The sequence below is a fragment of the Vicia villosa genome, linkage group LG6 (assembly GCF_029867415.1).
Source record: "Vicia villosa cultivar HV-30 ecotype Madison, WI linkage group LG6, Vvil1.0, whole genome shotgun sequence".
NCBI lineage: Eukaryota > Viridiplantae > Streptophyta > Magnoliopsida > Fabales > Fabaceae > Vicia > Vicia villosa.
The window spans coordinates 143,323,981-143,340,742 of NC_081185.1; the positions used below are offsets into that span (position 1 = coordinate 143,323,981).

The window sequence follows — 16,762 nt, forward strand, 5'->3', positions numbered from 1 at the left end:
TTACTTAACCAATCAAAACTCATCATTTTTACTTCATTTTTTGAACACTCATTATTTAATATATGTATTTTATGAATATCAAAAAAAAAATCACAAAAAATATTTATTTAATATGTTTTTTATTAGGTTAAAAAGGACATGTTTTAAGTGTTTTTAAAATACTTTAAATAGTGTTTTATTTGATTTTTCAAACCTAATCACTTGTAAATATTTTTGTGATCAAACCCTAATTTTTTAGGTCTTAATTAAGCATTAAAATTTGTTTTTAACTTGATTAAGTTGACTTTAGTCAAAATTCAAATTATTTTGAAACAAGCGATCACGGTTTTTTTTAACGATAAACCATTTCTTTTTTATTTTTTCTTTTCAAAAGAAACTATTGATTAAATCTTTTTGGATTGATCAATTGATTTTCAAAACGATGTGGGGCCTCTCGAATATTAGAGAGTATAAGTCCCTTTCCTTTTCTTTTTACAGTTTTGTTTTTTCAAAACATAAAAACTTCTTCAAAAAACAAAACTTTTTCAAACCGTTTTCAAGACAACAAACTTCAAAAAAAAAACAATCAACCATGTTTTATGAAATAAGACAGGGGCCTCCACATAGGTATAAGTCCCATTCCTGTACATGAAATTAGGTATTTCATTGTACACACACCTTTTTGTATATATCTCGTTCAATTTGTTTTTTAACTTCGAACAACAAATCAAAAAATGAAGGTTTTCTTTAAATCTTCCCAAAAATACCATGGGCCTCCATGTAGGTATAAGTCCCGAGCCCTTTTATAAATACTTGTTTACATAGCTTTTGAATAAACTCAAGTGGGTCTCTCCCCGAATATAAGTCCCGAGCCCCCGTGTTTACAAACGGATCATGCTTACAGGTATATTTCCTTCATAAACTCCATTGTATACACAAACCTTGTCATATATATGTGCTTGTTCATACTTGTTCATATTTGTTCATGTACTTGTTCATATTTGTTCGTACTTGTTCATATTTGTGATTGTGTTATATATATGCTTGTTCAAGTTAGTACAACACTAGGTTCCCCATAGCCTCCTATTGGGCTTCGTGCAAAGAATCTCCCTAGTTTAGGTTAGGACATAGAGTATGGTTTCCTGGTGAAATCGCTCTAAGAGCTCAAACCAACTATACCATGCCTCCCCTTGGGCTTCGTACAAACGACTTGTCCCTCCCGTAGCCTCCTCTTGGGCTTACAATGCAAGGACCCTCGGTAGTCCCTCCCATAGCCTCCTCTTGGGCTTACAATGCAAGGACCCTCGATTAGCCTCCTCTTGGGCTTCGTACAAGGACCCACGGGCTTCTTATAAGCATCCCCAATATCCAAATCAAATACCCTAGGAGATTAGACATTTATCATCTCTATGATAGGAGTATCTCATCTATATCATCACAATCAATCAATCAATCAACTTAACTTTTTTGCCACAAGACTGGCTAATCAATCAAACCTTTTTGCCACCATACTGGCTGATTAATCAAAGTTTTTGTCACAAGGCTTACTTCATTGAAACTTTTGCCATAAGGCTGGCTGATTAATCAAAACTTTTTGTCACAAGGCTGACTTCATTGAAAGTTTTTGCCACAAGGCTGGCTAAAAAGCATCTTTATCATTCTAAGCACCATAAGTGGCATGGCCCAGGGCTTATACTGAAAAGATTTTCAAACAAAAAACAAACAGATGTATGTGATGATATAGATTAGATACATCGAACATTTAGATGACATTTGTCTCTTTTCCTTTGCTTCCACTAGCATAAGTGGGAACTACGATTGCTCTGACTTTCTCAACATCCCTTTGAGAATACGTAGGCACAAGGTCGTATCCTTGGCGAGCAAAACTTCTCCCTCAAACCACTCAAACCTTAGCACCCGTAGACCCCGAGCTACAGATGCTCTGATTCCCTCTAAGGGATATGTATGCAGAGGATCGCGATGATCTTTGCGAGCATAATCAAACAAACACCTTAATTTCCCACCTATTTCACAACAGAACCCCAATAGCATAGAATGAAAAACACAACAAAGAAACCTATAGAGTACTATAGATACGTTGGGTGCTAATACCTTCCCTTCGTATAACCAACCCTCTTACCCAAGATCTCTCCCCACTTTTAAGGTTATTGCAGCTTTTTTCCTTTTCCTACTTTGGAAACAATAAAAAGTTTGGTCGAAACAAAAGAAAAATCATTTTTATGAGCACTCGAGCCCAAAGAAGGCATAAGGTGTCTCATCCCGAAAAAGATACGATTTTTCCCCGACGACAGGTTGCTGTTATGGGGGTAAGGTTGATGGGAATAAGTTGGCATCCCATTTACTACGGTTTGGAATTGATAGAAGTTATACATGTTGGACAATGCATGGTGAGAAAAGTAACGGGAATGCTGAGTCGAGTTGTAATAGGAAGTATGCTTCAAACAACGATTGCACAGACACATACGATTGCGATCGAGTCGAAGAGATTGCAGAAGCGCTTGAAGAAGATCTTGCGGATTGTCCCAAAATGTTTGAGAGGTTGGTAAGCGATGCAGAGAAACCGTTGTATGATGGTTGTTCAAAATTCACAAGATTGTCTGCGGTGTTAAAGTTGTACAACTTAAAGGCGGACAATGGATGGTCGGATAAAAGTTTCACAGAGTTATTAGCCCTTATGAAAGATATGCTACCAAAGGATAATGTTCTTCCCAATCGAACGTATGAAGCCAAAAAGATGTTGTCCTCTATTGGCATGAGCTATGATAAGATACATGCATGTCCAAACGATTGCGTTTTGTTTCGAAACGAGTATGCAGCATTGAATGAGTGTCCTAAATGTGGTGCCCCTCGATATAAGAAAAATTTGTCTCCTGCTAAAGTCTTATGGTATTTTCCTGTAATTCCGAGATTTAGACGCATGTATCGTAGTGAGACCGATTCAAGACACTTGACTTGGCATGCAGATTAAAGAATTATTGATGGAAAGTTGCGACATCCGGCAGACTCACCACAATGGTCGAAAGTTGATATTGATTATCCTGAATTTGGAAAAGAAGCAAGAAACCTTCGGTTGTCATTGTCTACTGATGGAATGAACCCGCATGGTATTCAAAGTATCTCGCATAGCACATGGCCTGTGATTCTTATGATTTATAACCTACCTCCGTGGCTATGTATGAAGCGTAAGTACATGATGTTATCTATGCTAATTTCTGGGCCTAAACAACCAGGGAATGACATAGACGTATACTTGGCACCCTTAATCGAAGATTTAAAGTTTTTGTGGGAGAACGGTGTGGAGGTTTACGATGGGTATAGGAAGGAAAGTTTCAACTTGAGAACGAATCTTGTACTAGAAATGATCATAATGAGGGTATTTGGATCAATCCAACCGTCCGCGTTGTTAAGAGACGCATAGAACACAATCCTACCAAGAAAAGAAAGAGACGTTAGTGATAAAGGTAATAGTATACATATTCCGACTAATTTGCTTTATTCAATTTGTACCGATTGTTTTATTCAATAGTATAGTACTTATTCAATTTTGGTGCATATTCTTGTTTTGTACATAACTTTTGAACCATGTATCCGTTTGTTGACTTCTTTACATGTAACTATACTATTTTGACGATTCCGGAGCTGCTCATGCACTTATCTTTACATTTCGGGACTGTTTTTTTATCGGTTTTGCTTCTGCCCGTAATCAAAAGTCGGGCTTAGGGTCTGAATTTCAGAAAACCGACTTTATTTTTGAGTCCGTGGGGACGTTTTACCATAGCCATGTAAATTTCGTTCAATTCTGACAACTTTCTTTTTTGACGCTTATTTTGATTTGTACCGATTTCGTTTCCGATTTACTTGTACATGCATGGTTTGACTTCCATTTGACTTGTATAGATTGTTAGCTTATTAATAGTGTACTAATGTGCTTTAGTTTGTTTGATACAAGTTCAATGGCTCCGGATAGAGATGCTCCACCTGAAAATTCACAAGAAAGAGATGCTCAAGATACAAATGCTCCACCTGATACTGAAGCAAAAGAAGTTGCACGAGGCATCACCATTATGAAGGGAATCATTCGACATAGAGACCAAGGATTAGTATACCATTTGGATTGGAATTCTGAAAACCAAGCAATTGGTCCTAATTCTGCAAAGTTGACAAGCTATATTGGTACATTTGTTCGTATGCATATTCCGGTCTCCGTAGCTAAATGGAATCTGAAAAGCGAAGAGTTGGATGCGGAAAAAAAAAGCGATTTGGGACGAGCTTCAGGTATATATCATATATGGTTAATTGTTGTTATTATCTTGACGATAAATTGTTTAAATTACTTATACTAACACACTATGCGTATGTTTTTTTGCAGAGGACTTTTGAGATACCAGATGATCGTAAACGCTACATACTTAGTTTGGCCGGCAAAATATATAGAGGGTGGAAAGCTTTTTTGACAAACACCATCTTAAGGATAAAGATGGAAACTTTCTTGAAGAGGCACCGGGACGGCCAAAAAAGTATGAGATCTTCATTGATGAAAAAGATTGGGCTGAGTTTGTAAAGCAAAGAGATGAAGATTTTCGGAAAAGGAGTGCCACGAATAGTGCGAGAACATCCAAACCCGCGTATCCATACAAAAAAGGGCGTTTGGGATATGCACGCTTAGAGGATAAAATTGTAAGTAAATAGAAATGCGTTTTAATTAATTGTCTAAATGTGCATGTTTTATTTGACGATTTTATCATTTGTGTCAATGCATAGTTAGAGGAGACTAAAAGTGAGGAAACTTCACTTCTTGTACATGTGTTGTGGAAGGAAGCTCGTGTGGGCAAGAATCAAGATGTCGATCCCGATGTTCAGAGAGTTTATACTGAATGTGTAAGTATAATACTGTGTCTTTAATTAAATTAAATGTTTTTTAATATATAAATGATTTTTTATCTCCACTAATAATTATTGAAATGTAAATGAATTACAGGAGACCTTGTCGCAATCGGTATCCACCGGTGAGGGGAGCGTACTTAGTAGAGCACTAGATGCTCCTGAGTATCCCGGTCGGGTGAGGGGTAAGGGTCATGGTGTGACTCCAACCTCTTTTTACAAGAGTCCTAGGAGAAGATCAAATCTTACCAATGAAGAAGTGTTGCAAAAGTTGCAGGAATTAATTGCAAGCACAAGTCTCTGAATTGCAAAGAGATAAAGATATGTATATGAGAGAAAAGTGCAACACTTCATCGGTGAAAGAAACTAGTGATAAGGCTAGTATCAACTGTCAAAGGAAATTTCCCGAGGTAATTATAAATTTTTTTCCTTACAAATTGTTCTATTTTATTAATGATAATGACTTTATATTTACTATTGGTTTAGGGCATTTCATCTTGCCAACTATACTTATCGTCACCGAATTATCGACTAGTTGGCAAGGGAAAAGTGCACAACACTTTGCGAGATTTACTTCACCATAGACCGCTCCTGGATGGACACCTGAAAGTATCGGTGGATGTTGTATTACATCATGATGCGATGCTACCGGTACCTGACATGGTCTCAGAGACGACATTGTTGCGAGATGCAATAGGATCATTTGTTGCATGGCCCTCGGAGCTCATTACCATTAGTAAAGAGGTATATTGAAAACGATTATGAATCATTTAGTTTTCGAATGTCAATTCTAAACCGTTAATTAATTATTTTTTACATTTTAATTTTAGACTGCTCCTATAAAACCCGCAATTAAGGGTAAAGGGATTTTACAGGAGGAGGAGTCTGTTGCATCACTAAAAGAGGTACATTTAAAGTGTTAATATATAATCTGAATCTAAATCTGCATGATTTTTTATTTTACCTAACTTATATGATTTTTAGGCATCCGCTCGGGAGTCACAACAAGTGACGCAGCAAGTTCGTAGCGTACCACCCACTGGTCCTCCGAAGCAAGCGGCAAAAAAAGGCGGTGCTTTTGTGCCTCGATACCGGACGACGCTCGCAACAATGGTTGATATGTCCGATTTGAAGGATGGTGCTTTACGTGAAATCAATATGGATGAAAGTGTCTTCGGTATTGAATTCAAGTCACATATTGCAATTGATGACTTGGAAGAGATTTTTACGCATGAACAACTAGGCGTCGGTAATATGCACTCATACATCCGGTAATATTCACTCATCTGATATATTATTTAATTAGTCCCACAATATAATTTATTTACACATTTCAATAAAAATAATCTAATGTTTATTATGTTTTTATTTAAGGTTGTTGTATGACAGAGTGTTGCGCGGGACTGCATTGTCTAACAGATTCCGTTTCGTGTCTTCCGCCCATTGCAGCGGAATGGCAATTGCTTCGGAACCGGAATCAGTTAGACAGCTCTTAGTCGATAGATTCATGTCCACCGGCAATTCAGAAAGTCTGCATCTTTGGGCGTATAATACCCGACCAGTAGGGTTAGTTTCTCATTCTTGGTTCATCTAATCTCTGTTTCTTTTGTGTATAGCAAAATTTTTATATAACCTATTTTTTTAATTTATAGAGCACACTGGTTGTTGCTTGCTATCAACCCTATAAGAGAAGTCGTGTATTATCTGAATTCGGTAAATGGTGACTGGACCAATTATCCGGCTATGAAGGAAATCGTTGATTTGTAAGTGGGATCGTTCTAAATATTCGTGTATATTTATATATTTACTTATTTGTGGGATTGATCTAAACATATGCTTTTATATATTTGTTAATTAGATCAATACAAGTGTTCCGAAGTCAACGAGACGCACAGGTATCCCGGACTAAATCAAACAACATTACTTGGATCAAAGTGCAGGTACATTATTTTTCACAATTTTGCTTATAATATTTATGCTACTTGATAAAACAAGACAACTATAAAATCTTATTTGTTTTTCTATGTAGTGTCCGCAACAGCGAAACAGTTCAGATTGCGGATACTTTGTTTTGAGGTTTATGAAAGAAATCCTTCAGGCGAATCAATTAGAGATTCCGCTCATGGTATGAATTTATAACTTAAGATAATTTCATATAATTTATTACATTTAACTAAATATATCATTCATATTATGTTTTTGTTTTGTAGTACCTTGACGAATTCCGTGTTGCTGGGTACCCGAGACTTAAGTTGGAAGAAATCAAAGAGGATTTGTGTCAATATTATACTAAGCAATTTTTCATGTAGGATTTGTGTCGATTTGAACTATAATATTATTGATGTTGTAATGATGTATATATATAATTTTGGATATTATAATGGTATTATATTGGTATATATATTGTCTTACTGATGGCTGAAATTATATCGTCGAAAATATATTACAGGTCGAAAATATTACAGGTTAAAAACATATTACAGGTCGAAAATATTACAGGTCGACTGGGAGGATTAAATTACAGGCTGCACATTAAAATACCTCATTTAGCAACGACAGCGCTTTTAAAAAGCGCTCTTAAAGGTCCACCTACAAAAGCGCTTCTTAGTAAAAGCGCTGCCAAAGATTAATAAAAAAGCATAAAAAATAAAAAATAAAACGCAACATACGAAAGCGCTTTTGGAAAAGCGCTCTTATAGGGGGGGCTACCAGAGCGCTTTTTCCAGGAAAGCGCTCTTATAGGGGGGCCTACCAGAGAGCTTTTTCCAGAAAAGCGCTCTTATAGGGGGGGCCTACCAGAGCGCTTTCTGAAGCGCTTTTGTTACCTACGCCAGCGCTGGCTTTCACAGCGCTTTTAAAGCCCCAACGTGTTGTAGTGTGTTTTTCCATCTCGTAAAGGAGGGAAGGAAGTTTGAAATTTTGGAAAAAAAGGTTGTAGAGTGTTAAACATCCCCTAACATTGTTTTAAAAAAGTTGTTGGAAAATCATTTGTGTCAATGTAAAAATTTTGGAAAAAAATGTCATTTTAGGTCAATCTAAAATTCCAACAACAATACTCATTTGTGTAGACAATGATTACAAAAATTAAAATCTAATTATACAAGAAAATTAAACTTTAACGTCAAGAAAACCCTGGCCAAATCATGTATGTGGCCATAGTTTCTGAGCTGTGGAAAATTTTAGCGTGGCCGTAGACCAAAAATATTATAGTGAAGTTCGTAGCGTACCACCCAAGGAAAAGGGTCCGCCGAAGGCCGTGGCAAAAAGAGGTGCTTTTGTGCCTCGATACCGGAAGACACTCGGAACACTTGTTGATATGTCATATTTGACGACAGGTACTTTCCGTGAAATTAATATGGATGAAGTTGTCTTTGGTATTGAATTCCTCGAAAATGTTGCACTAGATGACATGAAAGAGATTTTTACGCATGACCAATTAGGCGTCGGTAATATTCACTCATACATCCGGTAATCTGATGAATATATTATTTAATTAGTTGAACAATTTATTTACACATTTCAATGAAAATAGTCTAATGTTTATTATGTTTTTATTTAAGGTTGTTGTAAGACAAAGTGTTGCGCGGGACTGAATTGTCAAACAGATTCCATTTCGTGTCTTCCTCCCATTGCAGCGGACAACCAATTGCTACGGAACCGGATTCAGTTAGACAGCGCTTAGTCGATAGATTCATGACCACCGGGAATACAGAAAGCCTGTATCTTTGGGCGTATAATACCCGACCAGTAGAGTTAGTTTTTCATTCTTGGTTCATCTAATCTTGTTTCTTATGATTAGAAAAAATTTCATATAAACTTTTGTTTTAATTTATAGAGCACACTAGTTGTTGCTTGCTATCAACCCTATAAAAGAAGTGGTATATTTTCTGAATTCGGTAGATGGTGAATGGACCAATTATCCGGCTATGAAGTCAACGATTGATAGGTAAGTGAGATCGTTCTAAATATTCGTGTATATTTATCTATTTAATTATTTGTGAGATTGATCTAAATATATGCTTTTATATTTTTTTTAGATCATTACAAGTGTTCCGAAGTCAAAGAGATGCACAGGTATCCCGGACTAAATCAAACAACATTACTTGCATCAAAGTGCAGGCACATTAATTTTCACAATTTTGCTTATAATAGTTATGCTACTTGATAAAACAAGACATCTATAAAATCTTATTTGTTTTTCTATTTAGTGTCCGCAACAGCGAAACAGTACAGATTGCGGATACTTCGTTTTGAGGTTTTTGAAAGAAATTCTTCAAACGAATCAATTAGAGATTCCAATCACGGTATGGATTTATAACTTAGGATAATTTCTTATAATTTATTACATTTAACTAAATCATGCATATTATATTTTTGTTATGTAGTACTTTGATGACTTCTATGCAGCTTCTTACACGAGACTTAAGTTGGAAGATATCAAAGAGGAATTGTATCAATTTTATATTCAGCGACTATTCATATAGGTATGAATACATTATTGTGTGAAAAGTTTTATGAATACATTACTGTGTGACGGATTTTGATGATGACTTTGTGTTTGAGTTTCTTTGGTGGATGTTGGTTCATTTTGCTTAATATTAATTGACGATGATGACGTTGTTATATGAATCAAGTTTGTTGTTTGCTGAATAAGAGCGCTGAACTTTGTTTTTGTTGTTGTTGAGTTTGATTCTTAAATAAGTGGTGCTGATAGTTTGATTTGACACTGGATTGATGACACGTTACATTGGTGGATTGAGTTGCAAATCACATGAAATTGTTGCTAATAATATTGTTTATGTTTCTGAAGGACAATTTGTTTTCTTGGAAAATTTGAAGTATAGATGTTGTTGTGGGGTCTGTTTTGAAACTTTGTTGTGGTATAGAATTTTAGTGTTGTTTTCATATTGAGCAAATACTATTAGTGCAGAATTTTATATGAGGGGATTGGGTCGTTTTGTGTTGCTTGCTCATTATTGTGTGACGAATTTTGATAATGACTTTGTGTTGGAGCCTTTAGTTGTGTTTGAGCAAAGTTAGTTTAATTGACCGTGTTGTTATGTTCATACTTTGTAGGACCAGGACCGTGCGCTCGTCGGATTTTGAGAATTTCGGGCTTATATTCTGATTTAGTTATTGTTAGAGATGATTTGGTTATATGTATCTGTTGTAAACATGTGAATTGAACTATAATGGTGTATATAATTTATGTTGGATTAAAATAGTATTATATTGGTATATAATGGTATATAATGTCCTACCTATGGTTGAAAATATTACATGTTGAAAATATATTACAGGTCGAAAATAAATATAGGTTGAAAATATTACAAGTTGAAAATATATTACAGGTCGAAAATATTACAGGTTGAAAATAAATATAAATTACAGATCGAACTAGGAGGCTTAAATTACAGGTTGCACTTTAAAATATTGCGTTTAGCAATGACGGCGCTTTTAAAAACGCTCTTATATGCCTACCTACGAGCTAGGAGGCTTAAATTACAGGTTTCTTTCTAATATATATCTATTTAGTTGATATATCTTTTCTAATCAACTACATATTTAGCACAAATAAAAACATTTCTATAGAATCACTTCTGCATTTTTTGTACATAAACTTTTTTTTTAATAAATATTTAGTTTGTACGAATCAACAATGTAATTAATATTATTATATTGTGAATGAAGGTAAACTTTAAATCATTATAATCACACAAATGATTGGTTTAACTACATTCAATATTTATTAGTTAAAAGGAATTTAATCATTGATTTTAATTTGTAAATGAAAATCATTTCAATCCAATATATTTATATGTCAGTCAGTGCACTCATTCAAATAAGAGATCAGTATTTTAATATTTTAGGTTCTCTTTTAAACCGTCATAATTCTATAAAAAAACATTTTTATAATTTTTGTTTTTAACAGCAAAGTAGAACCCCATATATTAATATTAATAGAATATAAAAAAAATGAAAGAAACAAGAGAATTAGTATCAAAAGCTCGCAAAATCTGCAATCCAGACAAAACAAGCGACCAGGACAGAAAGCAAAAGAAATAACAAAACCCTTACCAGAAATCTGCAGTCTAAGTATTGTTTCCCCTCCTTCCCCTTCCTCTTCCTCTTCCTCCATTTCTTTTTCCTCGATTCATCTTATAATCATTATTACCATGCTGATATGCATGGTTCTTAGACCATGCCATGTTATTCTTTCTCCTTCTGTTATAATGCACCTCTGGAATCAACCTCTGAGAATCATTCTCTTCCCAAGAGTTTGCTTCATTAATTTCATCAGCACCATAACTTGGTTCCGGAGGCTTTGTTACTTGTTCGTCGTCAACCTCCCATCCGGTAGGTTTTAGACCAAGAGCTGATAATGACTGATTTAATAAGAGTGAACTTTCCAGAATCACGCACTTTTCTATCATCTTTCTTCTGGCCTCTTCTTCTCTCTCCAAATCCATACAGAGTTCAGGATCAACACTTGCATCCCAATCTACATCGTCGATGTACATGTCCGGATCAGGCAACGGAATGTCCCAGCGATAGCCGTTGATCTCAGCGCAATACCTGAATTTAGCGTCGTAAACAGCCTGTTTGACAGCATAGTCGTCCCACTTCATCACTTTGGCATGTGATTCCGTATACCTCTTATCCCATAACGGCACGCTTGAAAACCTGTTATCTGTGAACCAAAAGAAGTAAACAGAATCAAAAGAAAGAACAAAACCAAACGAAAGAGAGAAAGAGAAAACAAAAAAGACAGTTTACCGTTATAAGATGAGTATCTCCGGTGTTGGTACTTTCTCCAGCTAGCCATTTCAATAAGCAAGATAGAAGACGATGATGAGATGAGCTTGACACAAAGACAGAAGAAGTTCTTGTTGCTTCCACGAGATTTGTACTGCCCCAGTATTTATAGGAACATGTTCTTATTAGTTTTGTTTATTTCATAATTACTTTTTGGTACTAAATAGGAAACTGTTTTTTAATTAATAGGATTTCCTAAAATCGGTTCTTAGATTCGAAAACGAAAGCATGTATATGAATATTACCAAAAAAATAAAATAAAATGCGTGTATATGGATGAATTTCTGAAAACTAATGCATGTATATGAGAGCTCTTTATGTTCATTCTATATCAATCAAATAATGGCATCCTTTCACATATTTACTTAATATGTTAATGAAATTTAGATATTTTAAAGATTTAACCTGTCAGTAACTAATTCATGGGTAAATTTATTTATTTTTGTCAATCAATAGTGGTAATTTTATTTGTACCAAGATTCTATAATAAAAGTTGATATATTACACTTTTAACCAATCATATAGTAGCATTCTTTTTAATATAAAATTATATTGATTAAAAAATTATCTGTATCGACAACTATATATCTTTATTGTGAAAGCATTTGTATTGATAACATTTGCTCAAGATAATGAAATTTCGTAACTTAAAAAATCTTGGAAAAAGTTCTCAATGAAGGATTGCAATGGCAGAAAAAACATTTTCAATGTTTGGAAGTGATATTTTCTTATTTGGAGCAGATAGCTCTTTAAAAGTTTATTGCATGCAGTCCATAGAACTTTAAAATAATGAGTACAAAATGTATCCAACAGGATTCAGATTAGAAGAAATATGTGTTGTTCTCCAAGATTAATAACTACTATGATAACACTACATAGTATAAATCATTGTTAAAAATGTTAAAGAAAATAATCATTATTTTAAAGAGTATATTATTTTAATACACTTTTTTAGGGATCATACTAAGAATCATCCCGTTGATAGTAGACATTCTTCTGAGTCTAGCTATCGAATTGAAGATAATGGATTCATTAGAAAGACTAATTAGACTTTGCTACAAATTAATTATATTACGAACTTTTCTAGGTATTATATGACATTATGACTATGGACCTTGCACCATTTTTTGGCATTATGATGTTCATTATTTTAAGATTATGAATTGATATGTTTAAGATTTATTGTATTATATGATATTAATATATGAAGCAAGTCGAAGGCAATCCTTGAAGTTATATACTCTGATGTATGTGGCCCAATCCAAATGGATTCGAATGGAGAAAAAAGATACTTTGTTACATGCATGGGTGATTTCAGTCGAAAACTATGGATTTACCTGATTAAGAAGAAAAGTGAAGTAATCGAGGTATTTTCCAAGTTTAAATCTATGGTCGAAAGAGAAAGTGGTCTAAAACTCAAGGTTTCGAGGACTGATGGTGGTGGAGAATATGTGTCGAAAGACTTCGACATGTTATGTGAAAAAGAAGGGATTGTGCATGATGTGGTGCCACCCAAAACTCCACAATAGTTGGTTTTTTCAACTATTTTTACTAAGATTGACTTAAGGTCAGACTACAACCTTATTCCACACTTTAGTCTTTCTTTTAGAAGTCTAAGTTTTTCTTTCAAGACAAAGTCTCCTCTACCTTCCACCATAATCTCTTTCCATTCTTTATCCAAGAATGGAATAAAAGAATTGAGAGAGAACCATTCATTATTTAACTTGATTAAAAGCTTCAATCATAAATTAAGGAGAATGAAGACTTCCTAAATAAGGAGATTATTTAGGAAACAAAAGATTGAAGACCTAACATTTAGCAGAAGTTTTCTGCTGATTTGTAACAGCAAATAAGACTGTTATTGAAGGCCCAAGTCCAGTTGGGAATAAGTTATAAATAGTTTTATCTTTGGAGGAGTTTGAGGGGTTTTTCTTTGTTCTTGAGAAGGTGAAGAAGTTAGCCATAAGGTCTATAGTTGCGGTTATTTGGTTAGCAACGGTGTGAAGTATTTGGAATAGGCGAAACACTATTATTTTTAAGAATGAATCGTTTAACTTTACCGAATGTATGTCGGAGGTAATTTTTATTGCTTTGAATTGGCTTTACTCTAGTTATAAGCAAGCGGATAATTATAACTTTCATGTGTGGAATACTCTACTGCGCATTTGTCTAATTTTGAGTAATAGAATCTTTTTGTTTTGTAATCGGGTGGAGTATCTCTTATACTCCGGTTTAATCCCATTGCCTATTGAAAAAAAAATAAAGTCTATTTTGCAAAAGAAAATAAAACAAATCGATGTTTTATTAATTATTTTTACTTTATTGATTTTTATTTTATAAGAAAATTATTGTATTCCTTATTGTGGAGTTCTCGTTCAATAGATATAATATAATGTTTATTTATTTCTTTTATAAAGTTGGACCAAGTTTTCAACATACTAGTCAATGTGCTTTAGATTTTTTTTATTTGATTTTTCTTAGTCCGATTCGGGGTCAGTTCTGACATCAATTAGGTCTAGCTCCCTCCTGATTGCTGTTACGGGGGATCGAACTGCAGTCTTCCCTACCAAGTCCAACACCAATCACCACTAGACCAACTAACGATTGTACTATTATCAATTGAGGTGATTTAGTGTGATTACATAATTGAAATTTAATGTTAAAAGAAATTGAGTGATAACAGAGTTCAAATCAATTTTAATTTTAAATAAACTTTAGGATACATTATTATTATTATTAGTGTCATTAATTATCAAAGATCACAACAATAAATAAAGAATCTTTCACCTCAGAAAAAAATATCGAGATATTATGTCAAGTCATGTCATGTTTTATCTTTTTATAAAAATAAAAACAACATATTTCCTGGATTTTTAAAAAAACCGAGAGGGAAAATAAATCAAGACACGCTTCGAATCTCACTCAGTGATGTTTATGTTTTTATTTATTTATAAGTGGATATTAAATGATCTAACCCTTCGATTTCCTTAAAAACCGAGGGATAACATAATCAGATTTTATTATTAAAACACTCGTTAAATAGATTTTACCCTAATCCTAACTTATATGTTGTCGCCCTAAACTAGTACGCATCATTCTTTGGGATGGATTGCAAGACAGAAAAATCTTCAATGATTTTATATCATTGAAAAAACACTTTTCTCCCCTTGCAATCTATCTCACATAATGGTGTTAATGTTGTGTTTTTGGAACAACTCTCTGTTAAAGAATGTTAGAAAAGTTCCACATGATAGATCGCAAGTGCAGAAAATCATTCCTGCTTCCAGGTTAAACAAAGAAGGTTGTTCAACCTTTGCAAAGATATATACAACAAAATTTGGAATTGCAACGATGATGATGAATATGAATTTTTTAAATATTTTATGTAAACAATGTAATGTTTTAAAAAATAGATATTATTCATCTCGATTTTCCCTAAATTTTTTTAACAATCGAGGGAATATGTTACACAGATACAACAACGAATCTTTAACCTACATTTTTAAAGGAACAACCCTTAAAATATTGCCATGAAATTAATCCACAACAAACCATGTCTATCCACCACTATATATCTTTATTGTGAAAGCATTTGCATTAATAACATTTTCTCAAGATAATGATATTTTGTAACTTAAAAATCTTGGAAAAGTTCCCAATGAAGGATTGCAATGGCAGAAAAAACATTTCCAATGTTTGGAAGTGATATATCCTTACTTGGAGCAGATAGCTCTTTAAAACTTGATTGCATGCAGTCCGTAGAACTTTAAAATAATGAGCACAAAATGTATCCAACAGGATCTGGATTAGAGAAAATATGTATTGTTCTCCAAAATTAATAACTATTATGATAACACTACATAGTATAAATTATTGTTAGAAAAGTTAAAGAAAATAATCATTATTTCAAAGAGTATATTATTTTAATACATTTTTTTAGGGATCATACTTAGAATCATCCTGTTTATAATAGACATTCTTCTGAGTCTAGCTATCAAATTGAAGATAATGGATTAATAAGAAAGACTAATTAGACTTTGCTACATAGTAATTAGATTACGAACTTTTCTAGCTATCAAATTGAAGTAATTAATATGACAGAACCCTAAATACATCATCATGAAGAACTGCAAAAATATATTATGAACAAACCCTAAATACATCATCCACTATTTTGAATTTATAATTCATGTAGGTCCAACATTGAGCCACATTCGGTCTCAAGGGCATCAGATAACCCTGCCATCCGCATCTTTTTGACTATCCCTTTCCGAATAAAGATTTCAGATAAAAGTCTTCCGCATGGAATGTAGAAAATCTTGCCTTTCCTTGAACTCAAGATTTTTCTCTTTAAGATAGTTAAAGATTGTAAGCGGTATGTTGACTTTCTTCCTAATAAGAAAGAAATACAGAAATTGAAAGTCACCCTCAGTCATTATTATTAGTATCATTAATTATCAAAGATCACAACAATAAATAAAGAATCTTTCACCTCAGAAAAAGATATCGAGATATTGTGTCAAGTCGTGTCATGTTTTATTTTTTTATAAAAATAAAAACAACATATTTCCTGGATTTTTAATAAAACCGAGAGGGAAAATAAATCAAGACACGCTTTGAATCTCACTCAACTTATATGTTATCGTCCTAAACTAGTACGCATCATTCTTTGGGATGAATTGCAAGACAAAAAAAATATTCAATGTTTTTCTATCATTAAAAAAACACTTTTCTCCCTTTGCAATCTATCTCACATAATGGTGTTAATGTTGTGTTTTTGGAACAACTCTCTGTTAAAGAATGTTAGAAAAGTTCCACATGATAGATCCCAAGTGCAGAAAATCATTCATGCTTCCTTGTTAAACAAAGATGGTTGTTCAACCTTTGCAAAGATATATACAACAAAATTTGGAATTGCAGTAATGATGATGATTATGAATTTTTTAAATATTCTATGTAAACAATGTAATGTTTTAAAAAATAGATATTATTCATCTCGATTTTCCCTCAATTTTTTTAACAATCGAGGGAATATGTTATACAGATACAACAACAAATCTTTAAC

General features: G+C 33.6%; 1 protein-coding gene and 1 long non-coding RNA gene across 2 annotated transcripts; one reads left to right on the plus strand and one right to left on the minus strand.

Annotated features, from left to right (window-relative positions):
- The first annotated feature begins 5,896 nt into the window (after window positions 1–5,896).
- LOC131612620 (uncharacterized) lies at window positions 5,897–7,219 on the plus strand. Its single transcript, XR_009287442.1, has 6 exons — window positions 5,897–6,152; window positions 6,256–6,447; window positions 6,534–6,648; window positions 6,740–6,821; window positions 6,911–7,006; window positions 7,092–7,219. It is a non-coding gene; the product is annotated as an uncharacterized LOC131612620 (long non-coding RNA).
- Window positions 7,220–10,973: 3,754 nt separating this feature from the next.
- Window positions 10,974–11,707, minus strand: LOC131614882 (uncharacterized). The gene is made up of 2 exons (XM_058886419.1): window positions 11,659–11,707; window positions 10,974–11,572 (listed from the first exon to the last, which is right to left on the minus strand). Exons 1-2 carry the CDS (start codon window positions 11,705–11,707, stop codon window positions 10,974–10,976), a joined length of 648 nt encoding a protein of 215 aa, XP_058742402.1.
- Window positions 11,708–16,762: the final 5,055 nt, after the last annotated feature.